We start from the raw sequence: 19725 nt of genomic DNA, 5'->3' as shown, positions 1-19725 counted from the left end.
CAACAATGATTGGAGCATTGGAACATCAGCCAAGTAGGATAGAAGGCTATGTAGCACCAACTCAGCCCAGTAGTGTCTAACTGGACTGCATTTCAATTAGTACAGACTAGCCTGGAGTAGTAATCTTCTGTTTCAGAACATTTCCAGTTGCTGCAAATGCTTTATATTCTACTGAAAATGTAAGGAACTTTCCTTGGAATTAGACCAGCTGGTGGTTAAGTAACTTAAAGCTAAATGATACTGCAGGAAATCTGTTGTAAACAATATCCATGTACAGAACTGCTTCCAAGTGTTGCAATGTGAAATATCATAGGTGAATCTAATCTGGCTTTACACCAAGTTCTGGAGATACTTTGTGCATGATGATAATCTATGGTCAATTTCTTTGGATAAGGTAACTAGAAAAAGAAAAACTGATTCAATTAGGTTTTGAACTTCATGTCCATCCTTGGAATAATCTTTTCTAGCTAATTAATATTTAAAGATATGCTCCCTCATGATTTTTTTTGTCTTTTTTAAATTTTTCTCTTTGTTTCTATTTATTCACATCACCAATCAAACAGGTTATGTGCATTGTAGAACGGTTCAATTGGGATCAAGCCAGAAAGGTAATTAATAATTTCTACAAGACTTCAAGGCAAAACAAGAGAATGGTGCAACACTCAAATATGGCTTTGGGGAATTCGCCCTGATTTCCTTTCAAACTCACAAGGAACTGTTAAAATTAGACTTGAAGTGGAGGAGTAACATTTTGAAATGGCAGTATGGTTTCCTTTGTAATAAGACATATGGACAGTGGGCAGAATTTTCCAGCTGCACTTGCCCCAGGACCAGAAATTCCCCCCAAGGTCAATAATTCTTTGCATGGTCCTGTCCTGCCTGCTACGATTCCTGCCTGGTAACTTTTGGCATTTTGGCTTGCGTGCTGAAATTCCAAGCAAATGAAATAGGATGGTTATTCATCAATTTCAAGAAGCAGTTTTAAAACTCTTGCAACCAAAACACCAGTTTACACAAAATATTAATATTTGAGCAATACATCTTGTCATTATACAATTTTCCATGTTCAGATTTCTAATTTAACATGCACTGCACACAAATATATACATGGAAGATACGCATACATCTGCCCGTAATTCTCAGTCCAGATCTACATTTGTGTAACTAAGTTATTTCAACAGAATAAAAGAACAAGACTTTTGGAGTTAAATTCAAAAAAGTCCGTTAATGGGTCTGGGGTCCCTGAGCATCATTATCACATACCTAATATAAATGATGTAGGCTGTCTTCGTGATTGTGGCATGGAGCCAAGTGATAAAAATGCTGAGGGGAATGCATGCTCAGCAGGGGACCTAGGTTTGTGCTAGGTTAGCACTGATTAAAATTAGCTGCACTTCATAGAATCAGTCTGCACCTCTTAAAGGGGAGGTGCATTCTGGCTACAGCAGATGACTGGGAAGGTCACTGAATCAAATGAAACTACAACAATGGAGCAGCAAGCCAGAGAGAAGGTGCATAGGTTCTCACATGCAATGCTGGAGATCTTAGTGCAGGAGATGGGTACCTTCCGTGTTGTAAGTATTCTATGATGGATGAAAAGGAGTAAACACAGTAAAAAGTCTGACAACACCAGGTTTTAGTCCAACCTATTTATTTGATAATATACTCACAAGCTTTCGGGGTTAGCCCCTTTGTCAGGTGAATGGAGAGTTCTGGCCTCAGACAGAGCATATAAAGCACAGACAGTGTGCTTTATATGCTCTGTCTGAGGCCAGAACTCTCCATTCACCTGACGAAGGGGCTAACCCCGAAAGCTTGTGAGTATATTATCAAATAAATAGGTTGGACTAAAACCTGGTGTTGTCAGACTTTTTACTGTGTTTACGCCAGTCCAACGCTGGCACACCCACATCATGAAAAGGAGTAGACAGCTTTCTGCAGGTGGCCAGGAAATCCCCCAAAAAATCAAGGGAACTGGAGGCAAAAGTTAAAGTCGCCATAGTCCCAGATGACCATAAGCTGCTCTGCCTTTGAGGGGAAGAGCTGACTGGTGGTGATTTTAACCCGAGGGTCACCACACCTCAGGTGAAGGACAAGGTTGAGAAGACAGACCTTCATGAATAATCTCAGCCAGTGTGGGAATTGAACCAGTGCTCTTGGCATCACTCTGAATCACAAACCAGTCATCCAGCCAACTCAGCACCATATTTGCAACACTCAGGGCCCGATTTTACCATTTTCATCCTAAGTGCTGAATCTGGGCGCAATTCAGAGCCAACTTGGAAATCTGCTTTCAGGTGCCCTGATACGCGCTTAGCCTGAAAAAAAAATTGCAGGCCCGAATTGCGCTGTGAGTAAGGCTTAGCATGCCTGAAACGATCGGAGTTCTGAACTGTGCATGTGCAGTTAGAAAATAAATTGAAAATCATGCAGCTGTTACATTGTTCCCAATCTGCATAAAGTGAATAAAGCAGCCTGGGAGCGATGGCCCCCAAAGACATCACACCCACCCCTACAACATAAATGTCCTCCTTATCTACCCACACCCCCCCCACTACCCAGATCGATTGCGACCCCCCTGCCCCCTTTCCCCCCCATTGATTGCCTGCACAGTGGCAGCAGACACCCCCTCCCCCCAGTGATCCATCTGGCCTCCCTCCTCCCCCTGCCACCCCACCCCCTTCTCCTGAGATCCACCTGGCCTCCCTCCCTCCTCCCACCCACCAAACAACGATCTGGCCTCCCTTCCCCTCCCTGCCCCCCAGAATGATCGGACCTCCCCCAACCCCCTCACCCCCAAGAGAATGATCGGACCTCCCCTCCCCCTCTACCCCTATTAGACGACAATCTGGCCTCCCCCTCTCCTCACCTCCCCAAGAGATACATCTGACCTGCCTCCTCCCTCCTCTCCACCAGAGAATGACCTGTCCACCTCTCCCTCCCTCCACCTCTGATCTGAGTCAGAGAGCCATTGGAAGCTCTGAACTTACCTCTTCAGAAGCTGGAGCGTCCGAAACAGACTTTTGCCGAGCAATTCTATTTTGCGCCGAATGTGGACGCACAAATGCAATGATAAAGAGGGAAATGTTGATAAAGTTGGGCGGGCAGTTCATTAATTCAATTTAAATATATGCAAATGCATTTAAATTGCTGTTGCGCCAGTTTCGAGCACGAATCGGATCATGGCCATTCCCAGGCCTCAGTAAAGTGGCCACCTGCATGAACGCAAGCGGATCGCATTAATGGCCTCATGCCCGACTTTACCATGTTTCCGGCATGACGCAATGTTAGAACTGGGCCCTCAGCACGTGATCTTACAACTTTGACCCGCCTGTCATTCATCAAGGCAAGTGGTACAATCAGGAGAGAGGTGAAAAATCGGAAATGCATCCAGTTTCTTGTGTCCCCCCATTGTACCAGCCCTGTTTTGCCAGTGAATTCAGCTTCAAAGCCAATTTCAATATTAATGACATGTTTAATGTCATTGATTTCAATATCAATGGCACTTTGTATGTCATTAGCGAGTCCCGGATATTAGCGACTTGAACTTACCTGCTCACCGATAGAGCTTCTCATCAGTGAGAATCATAGCTGGTCTCCATCAGCAGAGACCAGACATGATGGTCTCCAGGGGGATTGGAGGCCATTGAAGCCCCTGGGTAGTTGGGCGCAGGGCTAGACAATGCCAGCCTGGCAGTGCCCACCTGGCACCCAACCACTGCCTGGCTGGCAATCCGGTACTACCTGTTGGACATCCTGTCATTGCCAAATGGACACCATAACAATGCCAGGGACAGTGTCAAGGGGTTGGGCCTGAGCAAGGTGGAACCTGAATAGTGGCGGAGCTATGCAAGGGGAGAGGGAAGGGGAGCTCCACAGAGGGCAGTAGGGAACTCTGCAGGAGTGGTGATCGGGGAAGAGGGTAGCTCTGCAGATGGAGAAAATCAGGGAGGGAAGGGGAGGTGTGGTGACTGGGATGATAGAATGGCACAGGAGGCAATCATCAGGTGGATGGGGGCGGGTTGGCGGGGGATCCTGATGTCCATGAGAAATCGGAACGTCTACTCAATGGCATCCCAAGAGCTCCACAGCTGTTCCCCCTTCTTCCAGCGAAAATCACATCTTGGCACTTATTTTAAAATAAGGTCTATAAGATTGCGACTCGCAGTTTGCCAATAAAACCAATGCGATTCTCTCCTGTTTTCTCACTCATTGGTCACTTAAATTTTTTTTCGCAAGATCGTGCCCTCAGACTTAAGTGCTGCAGGAGTATTTAATAGATCTGGTTTTCTGTTTGTGAAGAACACCTTTCAGGAAATTACACAGCCTTTCTTTCAGTGTCCGTTATCTTGATGGAATGAAAAATCCAGTCTTGGACTTTACGTTTTTAAAAAATGCATTCAAGACATGTGCTATGAACATCAAGTGGAAAATCTCTGCTAGTCTGTTTAGCTATGTTATTCCTAATTAACATGATTTTTTTTGTAAAAAAGCTTTGCTAGATGTGCAAACCTCTGAGTGCTGTTAAAGCAGTGCTCATTACATAAGATTTAACCCAAAAATTGCCAAAACCTGTCAGCAATTAAACAATTAATATAGGGCTAATGTTAGACTCCCCACCCCATACCGTTTGTTTAATATCAGACCAACACTAAAACTATAATGTTTTGTGATTGTCTGAAGTTGACAGCGCATTATGGTGTGATCCTTGAAAATGAAATGGAATTTTTAGTGTTGGAATTGATTACATTTCAATGCCAAGCTAATAAGAGATGCTGTAATACATTGACGAATGTATTTCGTGGCGGTCAATATTACATCTGCTGTATGGGACTAAAGTGTTCTCAGTGAGCAGGAGGTCAAACAAGGTCTTGGCAAATCAACAGTATTTCAAAATGGGGGAATGTTTTCATACATGACAAGCATTTAATAAGTTGGTGCAAGTTCTACGTACTGTAGACATAACCCAAATATTTTCTGACAATTACATATGTCTCCATGTTTTGCAATATCAGCATTTCTCTCACATGTATACTGCTGTACTCTGGTAGATTAATGAATGTCCAAGGCGCATTATAATATTTTGATTGATCACCTAAGGTATAACAATAGCTTGAACTGGGAGACATTAATTAACTTGAATATTCATCAATGTCTGCACCGGCACGAACATCAAAAAGATTTTGAATCTCTGTTGAATTTTTCTGTGCGACCGTGTAGCTTTTTAAAAAATTCCATTGCAGTCTGAACCAAGCATTTAAATCTTTGTGTTATGCTTAGTTTGGTGCCATTTATGGTAAGTCGAGAATTCAGACAGTGGGTAGGTAACATATGGGATATTTTGTTTGCTCAATCTCAAGAACTATCAAGTAGTTTTTCAATTTCTCCCAGTTTGGTGCTTCTGCAGACAAGTAAGGGTAGCCATATGTTGCCTACGTGTGGAGCACAAATTTGTTATACACCATTAAAACTGATGTGGGAAAGAAATCTCCAACTGACAGCTTTAGATTATGGCTGTAAAAAAAATGTTTTTTTATTACATTTGTTATAATGACTCCTTGAATAACACCCAACCTATGTTTATATTCTTGTCAAAATGCAGCAAACAGAAATAAGCAGCACGGGCACTTTTTTTCATTGCAGGTTACATCTTAAAAACTCTTTGAGAAATATGGCGTTTGCAAATTCTTTCTAACAGTGCGTTCGTAAGCATATATTTAATATGCAGAATTTCAATTATAAATGAAAACCCATTAGCAAAGCATGTGCTACTGATTCTATCATGCTTGTTTAGTTGGGCAATTGAATGACAATCCTGGTCCACCTTTCTAATTTGTGGGATTATCATACTGTTATGATCCCTGTGGAGACTGGTAACTTCTGAAAAAGATATTCCAGTGATTAACTGAAAGGATCACTCAATAAGATTCCAGGTTTTCCAATTTTTACTCTAATTAACAAAATAAAAGCAACATTGTCAAAACGGTATTCAGTTGGCATTTTCTATTAAAAACTACAGAAAAGACCCTCCACTTAACTTTTAAAATGACCAAAAATTTCACATCACAATTTTGCTTTACTCTGTCATTTAAATGGACAATTCATTCTCCGGGTACCATTCCAAGGCTAAAAAGGTTTCATCTTTTCCTTTCGAGCTGGATAATTTCTAATCCCCAAACTAACTTTCACAATGAGGGTTACCCCCGAGTTTCCTCTCTCTAGCAAAGCTAGATGAATTTTCCAGCCTCGTTTACATCCTCACAAATTTGGTCTCACTAACCTGAGTTCAAACTCCCACCTGCCTTCTGCGTAGTGAATAATAAAGGCCACATTTTCTCTGCTTTAGGTGCAGGACAGACTTCCTCTACCTTGCTGCTCTCTTTCCATCTCTCTCCCTTGCTGCTCTCTTTCCATCTCTCTCCCTCAACTCCCATTCTCCATCTCTCTATCTCCCTCTCCCACTCCACCCTTCTCTCTCACTTTGTCTCCCTCAGATTTTTGAAGATTGCCCATTAGCCCTTTGGACTCTTCTTGCATAACCCACTTCCATGATGACATGAATCATGTGGGCCTTGTGTCCATGTTGGAAATGGTGGATAGCTATCTAATAGTCCTCCCAATTCCACTATAATCTTAGAATTAAATAGACAGATTGAAGCATAACAGTTTGCAAAATCTGACGTTCCTAATGCCTCCCTGTTAGACTTCAATAACATAAATCTATTCACCTTTAGTGCAGCTGCTCAAGTTGTTGTTTACAAGCATGAACATCTCACATCTTTTTCCTAGTAAGACAATATGGAGCCCCTTTAAACTTTAAAAAAACAAACCACTCAAACTTGTCGTTGGACAGAATTCAGAACAGGACAAATGATCCCCTTCATTTTATCCTCAATTAAAGAGACAGGCCCCAAAATAATTTAAGAATCTTAAAAGCTTTGTATTTATAACAGTGCAAATCGGATGCAGGTAGGCAAAAGCTTTGACATAAAATTGATAACCTAAAACTGGGCAAAATTTAACATTTTAATTGATGAGCAGGTCAGGATGAAAAAAGGCTGTACACCCTATTGATTTCTTTTATGCATGACTTCCTGAGACTCTTTTGATTTACCCCTGCTTTGGCATCACAACGTTAGGGGGTCCTGTTAACTTTTGGCAATGACATAAAATGGATAATATCAGAGTGGTCGCTATTGAAGTCCATGGAAAGGTTAATTGTCTAGGTGTATAAGGGGTATCTCTTCCACTAATGACCGGGCAGCACGGTGGTTAACGCTGTGCCAGGGACCTGGGTTTGATTCCAGGCTCGAGTCACTGTCTGTGCAGAGTCCGCATGTTCTCACAGTGTCAATGTGGGTTTCTTCCAGATGTCCGGTTTCCTCCATCCAAAAGACATGCTGGTTAGATGCATTGACCATGCTAAATTCTCCCTCAGTGAACCCAAACAGGCTCCGGAGTATGGCAACTAGGGGATTTTCATAGGAACTTCATTGCAGTGTCAATGTAAGCCTACTTGTGGCACTAATAAACTTAATTTCATGCCATTGCCATAAGATAAATTTACCCCCTTCTTTGTTCCTTTTCAGTGGAGAATTGATTTATTTTGATGTTGATATGTCAGCCTGTTGTGTGCTAACCTCAGATGACAGCCTATTTTATAACTTAATAGCTCAATTTGTAATGCATTAGTCTGAGAGTTTCATTCAATTTGCATCTTCTTTAGCTCAGTCCAGGTCTACCTTTGTATAACGAAGTTATTTCAACAGAATAAAAGAACAAGACTTTTGGAGTTCAATTCAAAAAAGTCCGTTTTTTTGTGGCCTGGTTCTCATTTGTTTGAACTAAAGGATCAAGTAATCAGGATCATGTTCCTGTTCCTTTAGCTGTGTTTATTTTCAGTGAGACTAGACTTTGGTTTCTTAGCCTCTCTTCATAGGTCAGTGATTTATGATCCAGCACCATCATTGCTATTCTTCTTTGCCAGTTTAGTCAAGTAATTTCATTAATACGATGACAAATACAAAAGGAAAAAGATTTGACGCCCAGGCAGGAGATCAAGCGAGCATGTGATAATTCATTTTTTTGTACTTTTAAGCAAGTAAACATTTATTGGCATGGTTACAAATTGTCAGTGTTCAAGATGTATGTTGAATTTACCACTGCACAGTTTTTTTTGAAAAGGCACTCATGCTGTTCGCAATGGATTATAATGAGTGAGTGTGAATAGGGAAGTCATGGCTTGAATGAGGATTTAGTGCTTCACTTCTGATGTTCTAATTTTTGCAAGGCAGGGTTATTACTCAGACACAGCTGGAGACCATGTTCTCATTTCAATGTGGAATTTCATCCCAGCAGCTGAAACATTAATGGTAAATGTTGTGGACAGAGGAGAGAGACAGACTGAAGTCTTCTAATTGTTCTATCCTTCTGTCCGTAACCAGTGTGGTTTAATTCAGATAGGTCTGCAATGTGTTCCCAAACCCTTGTTTGTATGTGGTCAGTTATTTACAAAGGTACTCACTGCAGATTTCCATGAAATTTTAAACTAGGAGCATTAGTTACTCATTCACACCACACATTTATGCACATTACAAAGACACAATAGAAGAAAGCTGGTTCACTTCTGCTAATATTAAAACCAAACATAATAATTAACAATTCACATTCTTTTAAGAGTTCCATGATGGGGGCTTTTCCACTTGGGATGGGAAGGCGGAAGAAGAGGAGAAGGAGGATAAAGGGAAGGCTCAGAGGAACCTGGCAACCAAGTATTGGAGGAAGATCACCGAGTAGTACCAGTTGCCACGGCAATTGGCAAGCAAGAGGTGATGCTAGTGTTTCTCAGGTGACCCCCACATTGGCCACTGTGGCCTGGCATACTGGATGAGGATGAGCTAGAACTCTCCATTCACCTGACGAAGGGGCAAACCCCAAAAGATTGTGAGTTTACTATTAAATAAATCGGTTGGACTTTAGCCTGGTGTTGTCAGACTTCATACTGGATGAAGCCATTGGCTGGGACACAGCTGGCATCCACTTCAAGCATCTCTGTGCCTGTATTACAGGGTCTCACTCTTCTTGTGCATATCAGCATGCTGCTCCAGCACCCATTCAGAATGGTGCTGCATTTGACCCTTCTAGAGCTTGATCATTCTCTCTCAATGTGGAGGTATGATAAGATGGTACAGGTTTTGGGGGATCTCTGCCCGCAAAATAGGCCATCGACAACTATGCTGGCACATTTAATTCCCCATCCGTTTTAGGACTGGTTGCAAACACAAAAAAGCAGGACAAACCTCGCCTGGCCAATTACCATCCAACAGTCAACTCTCAATCATCAGCAAATTGATTAGAAGTACCTTCAACAGCTATCAAGTGGCATGTACTCAACAGTAACCTGCTCGCTGATGCTCAGTTTGGGTTCCACCAGGACCATTCAGCTTCTGGTCGCATTACAGCCTTATCCAAAAATGGACAAAAGAGCTGAACTCCTGAGGTGAGTGAGTGCGACTGCTTTTGACATCAGTGTAGCATTTGACTGCATGTGGATTCAGGAGCCCTAGCAAAACAGGAGTGAATGGGAATTGGTTGAGGATGGGAGGGGGGGAGGTTCTTCACTGGTTAGAGTCATACCTAGCACAAAGATTGGGGTTTTTGGAGCTGAATCATTTCAGTCCTGCGACATCTCCACAGGAGTTACTCAGGGTAGTGTTTTAGGCCCAACTATCTTCAGCTGTTTCATCTCTAATATATCCTCTGTGATAAAGTCAGAAGTGGGAATGTTCACTGATGATTACGCAATGTTCAACAACATTTGCGACCCTTCAGATACTGAAGCAGTTTGTGTCTACATGCAGCAAGACCTGGGCAATATTCAGCCATGGGCTGACATATGGCAGTAACATTCATACCACATAAAGCCAGGTAATGACCATCTCCAACAAAAGAGAGTCTTACCATCTTTGCTCTACCTTACCATTGTTTACTCTCCCACGATCAACATCCTGGGGATTACCATTGACAGAAACTGAATTTGAAAAGTCAGATAAGTACTGTGGCTACTAAAGCAGCTCAAAAATTCTGCACAGAGTGACTCACCTCCTAACTCTCCAAAGCCTGTCCACCATCTACAAGACAAAGTGATGGAATACTCCATACTTGCCTTGGTGTGTACAGCTCTAACACCACCCAAGACAAAGCAGCCCGCATGACTGGCACCTCATCCTCCACTTCCAACATTCAATTCCTCCATCACTGATGCACAGCGGCAGCAGTGTGTACCACCAGGAAGACGGGTCATAAAAATGAAACTTTGCCTATCCAGAAAAACATTTATTTGCTGACATCTTCATAAAATATCCAATGCTTTGGAAACTGAGATTGAGATAATGGAGATAAATCATTTTAAAAAAATTAAAAAAATTGAACTAACACATTTTGCTGAAATAGGGGTTTGTAATCTGATTAATTGGTCTTCTTCACTCGAGAAGAACCTTAAGTGTATCAACAGTTTTGTATCGGAGAGAAGTGTCCTGAAACTGCTCAGTATTAGGGCATTGAATGTGATTGTTTACTTAAACAGCGCACTCCTGTTTTTAATCTGACAGCAGCTTACTAGTAACCAGTCTTTGTATTAGCTTTTAACATTACCCATCCTCTGTAGATAGATATTGACAGTGTGATCAATTTAAACAATGTGAATGAATATGTTTTGTTACTGTTTTTCCATTGCTTGGAAAACATTTCTGGCTGTCAACCAGTCTTCATTTCAGTTTTTTGAAGATGGGTTTAACATCTAAATTCCAAGATATGTTTTTCCTGTTGCCTCATCTGACAAATTGCACATTAACACTTGGATCTACTTGAAGCTACTTTAAAGAAGACCAAAAAAATGAGATTGCATAAACATTGTTTTTCATTACAGCTTCAAAAGCAGTATGAATCAATGAAGCAACAGAAGTTGAAATAGATAGCTCATAATACCGGAAATGTACTTTAAAGTAATATCGCTTTGTGAGGTGCAGGTTAAATGTTAATAGGTAATAGAGTAGTAATTTATCGCTGATATTGAAATTTAATGAAGTGCTATAGTTTTCTCAGTTCATAGTGCAAAGGAAGTGGGCATTAACAACCTGTAATAGATTTTTGAAGGCAGTATTTTCTGTTTCAATTAAATTGCATATTTCTAAGCATCACATCACAAAGGTTGAGCTGGAACACTGGCAGTTAGATTGTCACGGCTACAGCTTTATCTAATACCTTTTTGGAATTCTGACAGGATGTTGCCTGAGCCAGGGTGAAATGCAAAGGAATTAAAAATATATTTGTGACAAATTCCAATTGCTTGGCTCTGTTTAGTGCTCTGTATTTTCTGCTTGGAAGGATTCACATTTTAAACTTTTCCTCTCTCTCGCATGCAACACAGCACGGCCTAACTGGATCCAAAACCTAACTGATGCTTATGTGCCCATTGGAGAAAGTCTGCAGTGGATTTGCAAGGCAAATGGTGAGCCAAAACCTTCTCACAAATGGCTGAAAAATGGTGAACCCCTGATAATAGAGGTAGGATATTGTACTAAGTCATCTCTGTATTAGTGCTGTAAAGTAATTTAGAATGAGCATGCAGAAGCTGATAAATGTTAATCTGTTCTTCTGATCCATGGTGATGTTCCTCATTGATACAAGCTTTGAGCAGACAGTGGATGTATTTAAATTACATCCATTGCAGCAAGAAATGAAGTAGGGAATAGTGGAGTTATTAGCGTGCATGTTCCTTTCTGATATTAAGCTGAACTCATCAAATGTAGCATTACAATTACTGAAATGTCAGGATGAAGTATTACTGGTTTTTAATCAGTCGAATTACTAAAGGTCATCCCTTTAGAACACGATATACCCAAGCAACCACAGAGGAAATTCTGACTTAAATGACTGGGAGCACTATGTGGAAAATAATCAAACAACATAAAAACTGTTCACATTAAAATTGTGTTTTTTCATAAGATAGTAAGTAAAGCATGATTGAAATAAGAGGTCTCATTGTTTCCTCATTTACAGGAAAGAATTCAAGTTGAAAAAGGAATGCTTAAGATCCGTGCTGTTAACTTGTCAGATTCTGGCATGTATCAGTGTGTGGCTGAAAACAAACACGGAGTAATTTATGTCAGTGCTGAGCTTCGAGTTATGGGTAAGAATAATTTAATTCCCTGATTATTGCACTTATGCTGTCACAGATTTCTTTTAGCATTGCATGTGCCAATGTTTCAGGTACTGCATGGCTGTTTGAAATATGATTCATAAAAGTTGCATATTATGTCCCTAAGTTACCAAATTGAAACTCTTATCCACTTAAATTACTTTAAGTAATTATTCCTCTGCATAAGATTATCTCTAAGTTCCTCTATGAAGAAAGCCATACTGTACTCCTTTGACCAGAAGTTGATCGTTGTTACATTCCATATTTGGCAGGAGGGGTAGAAGAGAACCATAACATATTACTGTTTCTTTCAGTGGGAGTAGATTCACAGAAAACACAAAATTTGACTCCTTAGTGTCCGGTTATTTGGTGTTACTCAGCCTGTTTTTCCTCCATAATAGCATGTGCAGCACTCAATACTTCTAGTGCTAGTTCACCAGATGCCTTTTGGATGAGCATTAGTGCACACAAAGTAAGTGCCACTGGGAGGACATGGAGTAGACAATCATGATGGCAATCAGTGAATAATGCTGATTTGATGCCAGTGCTACCATTTTGCAGCTCAATGCTTCAGTTAATGCCTCCACTTAACATCATGTAATTGGACATGCAGTAAACAGTGGGAAGGACTGTTGACAAACCCAGTTGATATTATAACTGGACAGGAAGATCCCAGAATGGAACTCGAGTTCAAAAGACTATAATTTTTATTTTTCTTTATGAAGCATGAAGTAACTGATTTACAGGACCACTAATTAGAATCCCTGCAATGCAGAAGGAGGCTATTAATTAGTTTTAACAGCAAGGAAAAACCCTGAGAGATTTGATTATTGTACCACACTCCTTTACTCCCCCCTTCACTTTACAATTACACAGCTTTCAAGATTAATACAGGCTACAAGGCACACCTTAAACGAGATCGATATCATTAACACAGCAAGTCTCTTCTAAGTACATAGGATAGGCTGGCCAGATGGGCTGATCTGTGGCAAATGTGGCAGTGTGAGGTGATGAACTTGGGCAGGACAGAAAAGGCAAGGGTAATTCATGATGAATGGCAGGATCTTGGGAAGCACCGAGGATCAGGTATGCATGTAGCAAGACAGATGGATAAAGTGGCTAAAAAGGCATATGATGCACTTGTCTTTAGTAGCCGAGGCATCGAGAGCAGGGAGGTTATGCTGGAACTATATCACACATTGGTTAGGCCACAGCTAGCGTATTGACTTAAACTTTCCAAAAATTGATTGGAACCTTTATAGGTCAAATAGTTCAGATGGAGCACTTTTTGTACAGTGTGTGCAGGAGGGTTTACTGACGCAATATGTGGATGAACAGACAAGAGGTGGGGCCGCATTGGACTTGGTACTGAGGAATGACCAGGGCAAGTGTTAGATTTCTTTGTAGGAGAGCACTTTGAAGATAGTGACCACAATTCGGTGTCTTTCATTATTGCAATGGAGAGGGATAAGGTCACACGGCAGGGCAAGGTTTATAATTGAGAAAGGGGTAATTATGATGCGATTAGGCAAGAATTAGGGAGCATAAGATGGGAGCAGAAACTATCAGGTAAAGGCATAAATGAAAAGTGGAGCTTGTTCAAGGAACAAATACTGCGTGTCCTTGATAAGTAGGTCCCTGTCAGGCAGGGAGGAAATAGCCGAGTGAGGGAACCATGATTCACAAAGAAGGTTGAATGTATTGTCAAGAGGAAAAAGGAAGCGTATGTAAGAATAAGAAAACAAGGTTCAGTTGGGTCACTTGAGAGTTACAAGTTAGCAAGGAATGAGTTAAAAAAAAAGGCTTAGGAGAGCTAGGAGGGGGCATGAGATGTCCTTGGCGGGTCAGATCAAGGAAAACTCCAAGGTTTTTTACTCTTATGTGAGAAATAAAAAAATGACCAGGGTGAGGTTAGGGGCCGTCAAGGAGAGTAGTGGGAACTTGTGCATGGAGTCAGAAGAGATAGGTGAGGTGTTGAATGAATACTTTTCTTCAGTCTTCACTAAGGAGAGGGGCCATGTTTTTGAGGATGAGAGTGTGATGCAGGCTGATAGGATGGAGGTAGATGTTTTGAGGGAAGATGTATCAGCAATTTTGAAAAACCTGAGGGTTGATCAGTCCTCTGGGCCAGATGGGATACATTCTAGGATAATTTGGGGGCGAGGGATGGGATTGCGGAGCCTTTAGATCTGATCTTTGAGTTCTCACTGTCCATGTGGATTGTGCCAGAGGACTGGAGAGCGGTGAATGTTGTTCCTCTCTTCAAGAAAGGAAATAGGAATGACCCTGGTAATTATAGGCCAGTTAGTCTTACTTCGGTGGTCAGTAAGTTAATGGAAAAGGTCCTGAGGGATAGGATTTGGAGAGATTCAGCTTAATCCAGGATAGTCAGCACAGTTTTGTGAGAGGTAAGTCCTGCCTCATAAATTCGATTGAATTCTTTGAGGAGGTAACTAAATGTGTAGACGAAAGTAGAGCAGTTGATGTCGTATACATGGATTTTAGTAAGGCATTTGATAAGGCTCCCCATCATAGGCTCATGAAGAAAGTAAGGAGGTGTGGGATAGAAGGAAATTTGACTGATTGGATGAGTAATTGGCCGTCTCATATAAGACAGAGGGTGGTATTGGAGGATAAATTTTCAGACAGGAGGCCAGTTACCAGCCGTGTTCCACAGGGATCAGTGATGGGTCCCCTGCTATTTGTGATTTTCATCAATGACTTGGAAGAGGGGGCTGAAGGGTGGGTTAGTAAATTTGCTGATGACATCAACATTGGTGGAGTAATGGATGAGGTGGAGGGCTCTTGTAGGCTGCAAAGAGACATTGATAGGATGCGGAACTGAGCTGAAAAGTGGCAGATGGAGTTTAACTCTGATGTGCAGCTGTATAGGGCATTGGTGAGGCCGCAGCTGGAGTACTGTGTGCAGTTTTGGGCGCCGCACCTGCGCAAAGATATTTTGGCCTTGGAGGGAGTGCAGAGGAGGTTTACTAGGCTGATACCGGAGTTGAGGGGGTTGAGCTGTAAGGAGAGGCTGAATAAACTAGGCTTGTATTCGTTAGAGTTTAGAAGAATGAGGGGAGATCTCATTGAGACGTATAAGATGATGAATGGGATGGATAGGATAGAGGTGGAGAGACTCTTCCCGCTCAAAAAAGACAGTAGGACTAGGGGGCACAGCCTCAAGATAAAGGGGGGGCGGTTTAGAACGGAGTTGAGGAGGAACTTCTTCACTCAAAGGGTGGTGAATCTCTGGAATTCTCTGCCCGTTGAAGTGGTGGAGGCTGCCTCGCTAAATATTTTTAAGACGCGGGTTGATGGGTTTTTGATAAGAGAGGGGATTAAGGGTTATGGGGAGAGGGCGGGAAAGTGGAACTGAGCCACGACAGATCAGCCATGATCTTATTGAATGGCGGGGCAGGCTCGAAGGGCTAGATGGCCTACTCCTGCTCCTATTTCTTATGTTCTTATGTTCTTATGTGTGAGGTGATTCATTTTGGTAGGACAAACCTGAATGCGGATTACAGGGTCAACGGCAGGGTTCAGAGGAATTTGGAGGAACAGAGAGATTTTAGGGTTCATATCCACAGATCTCTGAAGGTTGCCACTCAAGTACATAGAGCCGAGAAGAAGGCTTATAGTGTGTTAGCGTTTATTAACAGGGGGTTTGATTTTAAGAGCCGTGGGGTTATGCAGCAACTATGCACGACCTTGGTGAGACCACATTTGGAATATTCTGTGCAGTTCTGGTCATCTCACTATAAGAAAGATGTGGAAGCATTAGAGAGAGTGCAGAGCAGATTTACCAGGATGCTGCCTGGTTTGGATGGTAGGTCTTATGAGGAAAGGTTGAGAGACCTGGGGCTTTTCTCTTTAGACCAGAGGAGGATGAGAGGCGACTTAATAGAAGTTGATAAAATGATGAGGGGGATAGATAGAGTGGAAGCTCAGAGACTATTTCCCCGGGTGGATGTAGCTGTTACTAGGCGGCATAACTATAAGGTTCATGGTGGGAGATATAGGAGGGATGTCTGAGGTAGATTATTTAGTCAGAGAGTGGTTGGGGTGTGGAATAAACTGCTTGTTGTGATAGTGGAGTTGAACACTTTAGGAACTTTAAAGCAGTTATTGGATAGGCACATGGAGCACACCAGAATGAGTAGGATGGCTTGATCTTGGGTTCAGATATAGCTCGGCACAATGTGAGGGCCGAAGGGCCTGTACTATGTTTCCATGATGCCTCAGTTTATGTCAGTCTGCTGTATAATTTGCATTTGATCCCGTATGGCAAACCAGAGAGTGGCAACTCAACAACAAGGTCGATGCACACGCTGAGCACGTGGGCCATGATTTGTGCATATCACAGAAGCATTACTGACACTAGAAATGTGACAGAATGAACCATTTACATAAAGAAAAATTAGTGTGCAAAGCTTTACCATTTCCCATTCACCAATAGTACCACGTCTTACCTTCCCCCATTATCGAGCACCAAAGCATCCCCTTGGCCACAATGCTGGGATAAAAACCACCACAAAACTAGCAATCCAAATCATTTCTGTAAACAAACCTTGCCATACTGCATCAAAAGTCAACTATTATAACCCTTGTAACCATTGCCATGTTGCATGAAAAATCAACTATTGTAACCCTTGGTGTCCTTTCTTGCAGGTGCCTTTGCCCTGTCCTATTGCTCCTATTGTGATGATTGTAGGCAGTTGTTGTAGATTTATATACGTTGGTTTTTTCATGTTTCTGTAGAGTGTTTAACATTTCAGCTTAATTCTGCAGGCAGTCAATGTGTCTGGAAAACATTTAAATTAAGAGTTTGTAAAAGCAAGTTCATGACTCATTTTAGCTAAGAATTTGTTACTTTTATAGAGATAATGAACTTATTAAACAAAATATTCTTCAGGAAATTGATTGTCAGAGTCATGTGATAATTTCATTAATGGGCACTGCTGGATCAGTTACAGGGAGAAAAATGCCTTTGCAGTTTAGAGTTCCAGTCTTAGTTGATGTTGGAGGTTTGCTAAAGTCAAATCCTTTACGGGCTGTTCCTGAGAACTCACTCTCTCTCTCACTCTCTCTCCTCAAAATCTCCATGGAAACTTCAAGACTGTTAACAATTTATAGCAAGTATATCTGGGTTTGCTGACTGTATTTATTTAAAAATGATATTGATCAATGGATGCATGGAGCATATTTGGAACTGGAACAGTCATAAGCTAGAAAGTAAAGTTGCTTCCTTTCATTTTTAGAACATAGAACATAGAAAACTATAGCACATATAGGCTCTTTGGCCCACAAATTGCGCTGATCATACCCCTACCTACTAGGCCTACCTATAACCCTCAATCCCATTAAATCCATGTACTCAGCCACAAGTCTCTTAGAAGACCCCAACGAGTTCGCCTCCAGCACCACCGACAGCAACCGATTCCACTCACCCACCATCCTCTGAGTGAAAAACTTACCCCTGACATCTCCTCTGTACCTACTCTCCAGCACCTTAAACCTGTGTTCTCTCGTAGCAACCATTTCAGCCCTGTGAAATAGCCTCTGAGAATCCACCCGATCTATACCTCTCAACATCTTATAAACCTCTATCAGGTCACCTCTCATCCTTTGTCTCTCCAGGGAGGAAAGACCGAGCTCTCTCAACCGTTCCTCATAAGACATGCCATCCAATCCAGGCAACATCCTTGTAAATCTCCTCTGCACCCTTTCAATAGCTTCCACGTCTTTCTTGTAATGGGGCGATATTGTTCAATTGTTAATAGTTAAGCTGCTAATTTGTTAGAGTTATATTTAAACTGTGTGATTAAATAAAGTTTGTTTTACTATGAAAGATACATATTTTGTCAGTGGAATCCCTCCTGGAGAATAATATCCTATACTCACACTTATGCCACAAAAAGAAAACTTGTTGGGGCCTGGTCTGGGTCCTGAATATACCTTGGGATTCTGGTCCAGTACGCTAACACTACACAGTGCTACCTCTAACATTACACAGTGGCTGCAACATGGCTGGTTGAAGGCTATACACTTTCAATGGAGATCAAACCTGAGCACCTCTGGCCCTAAAAGGCTTGGTTTCAGACTACAACATGTGGAAATGAGTAACAACAGTCTGGGTCAGCTGGATAACAGGAAGCAGCAGGGGTACAGGTAATGTGGTGGTAGGAGCATGAATACTCTCGTCCTGACAGAGGACAACTGCTATAGGTTCCACAGTCCATTACCACCCTCCAAGCTGCACCTCAGCAATTCTAGCAATGTGTTGGAACACAGACTGCAGTCTGCTGGGAGACTTCTCAAGGCCCTTTACTCACCCGCATCTGCAGCTATTACAGCAACAGTCTGAGCTTAGCTGGTAGCAAGGTGAGTTGTATGATTTGAGTCTGAAATTCCACTGCAACACATTGATGATAGGTGGTTTCAGCTTGTGCTGAAAAGGAAGTTGAGACATTTACCACTCGATGTTGCACCATTGATGTGTCCACAAGTATTCTGGTAGATTGGCCAATACTTCCATGCTGGAAAGGATGGACTCCCAGATCTGCACAAAGTCCTGAACCAATTTGATACTGACTCCTCCAGCAACCAGAGGCTCTCTAACAGGCCTGCCAATGCAAATCATCAGGCAGACAAAGTTTGTACAGACAAAATGCAAGTGGGTTAATTTTGCATAGTCATATCTGTACTTTTTTTCCACGCCCTGTCCAAATTTACACCCAGAATCTTTTCCCCGAGTGATGTGGACTAAATTAACTTGATTGAATCTCAAGGAACCTAAACTGGTACTTTGAGGCCAAATTTCCAGATTGTGCCGCGGTCTTAAGATGTATATCGTAGCTGTAAATAGTTATATTTCTATCAAACCACAATCATGAGCAGCTTACTTTGGGAGAATAGACAAGTCCCAAAGAATCCCATTAAGACACCAAACACACAAAACATGGTGGCAGTGGATGAGTAAAAGACTCAGGGAAAAAAAACCCAGAAGCCCAAATACACAAAGCAGGTCACCAGATCGTAGAAAGAAGGGCAAAAGGGATGGAATCAAAAATCACCAGAGTGCAGGTGTAGAACTTGCAAGCTGTGATATAGACTTGAGTCCAGAGAACTGGGGGCCCTGACTGGAATCAATAGGCAATATTAAAACAGCAACAGGGCTTGGTGCAAGCATGGAATCCACACTACCAACCCCAGAACCATTCCAGAGCACTGAAGGCTCACAACAGATTCAGCACTGGGACAATTGGAGAAAGGTATAGAACTATCTCTGGTTAGCACATAAAAGAACAAAGAATTAGGTTAGTATGTTACTCTAAGCAGTTGATGTCATTGTCAGTGATATAATAGAGAGACCGGGAGCTGATGAGATTTGAACTTCCTCCAATGCGCTGCAAGCATTTGAGTCATATTTCAGCATCAGCAAAAAATTAATTATAGAAAGGGCAAAATTTAACAAGCAAAAGCAAAGACCAGGCAAGAGCAGGGATTTGTTCATCAATGATTAT

General features: G+C 41.8%; 1 protein-coding gene across 7 annotated transcripts in view; it reads left to right on the top strand.

Annotated features, from left to right (window-relative positions):
* LOC145339265 (contactin-4-like) overlaps positions 1-19725 on the top strand; it is a 2278868-nt gene that overhangs the window by 1734354 nt on the left and 524789 nt on the right. For all 7 annotated transcript variants that reach the window (XM_080183699.1, XM_080183724.1, XM_080183676.1 and 4 more), the window contains 2 exons: positions 11429-11565; positions 12061-12190. In XM_080183699.1, the coding sequence (XP_080039825.1) occupies positions 11429-11565; positions 12061-12190 (267 nt within the window). The remainder of the gene's footprint in view (positions 1-11428; positions 11566-12060; positions 12191-19725) is intronic.

The sequence above is a fragment of the Carcharhinus amblyrhynchos genome, chromosome 3 (genome assembly GCF_965287045.1).
Source record: "Carcharhinus amblyrhynchos chromosome 3, sCarAmb.v2.hapA, whole genome shotgun sequence".
In the NCBI taxonomy this organism is placed as follows: Eukaryota; Metazoa; Chordata; class Chondrichthyes; order Carcharhiniformes; family Carcharhinidae; genus Carcharhinus; species Carcharhinus amblyrhynchos.
This window is presented reverse-complemented; position numbering and strand designations above follow the sequence as displayed.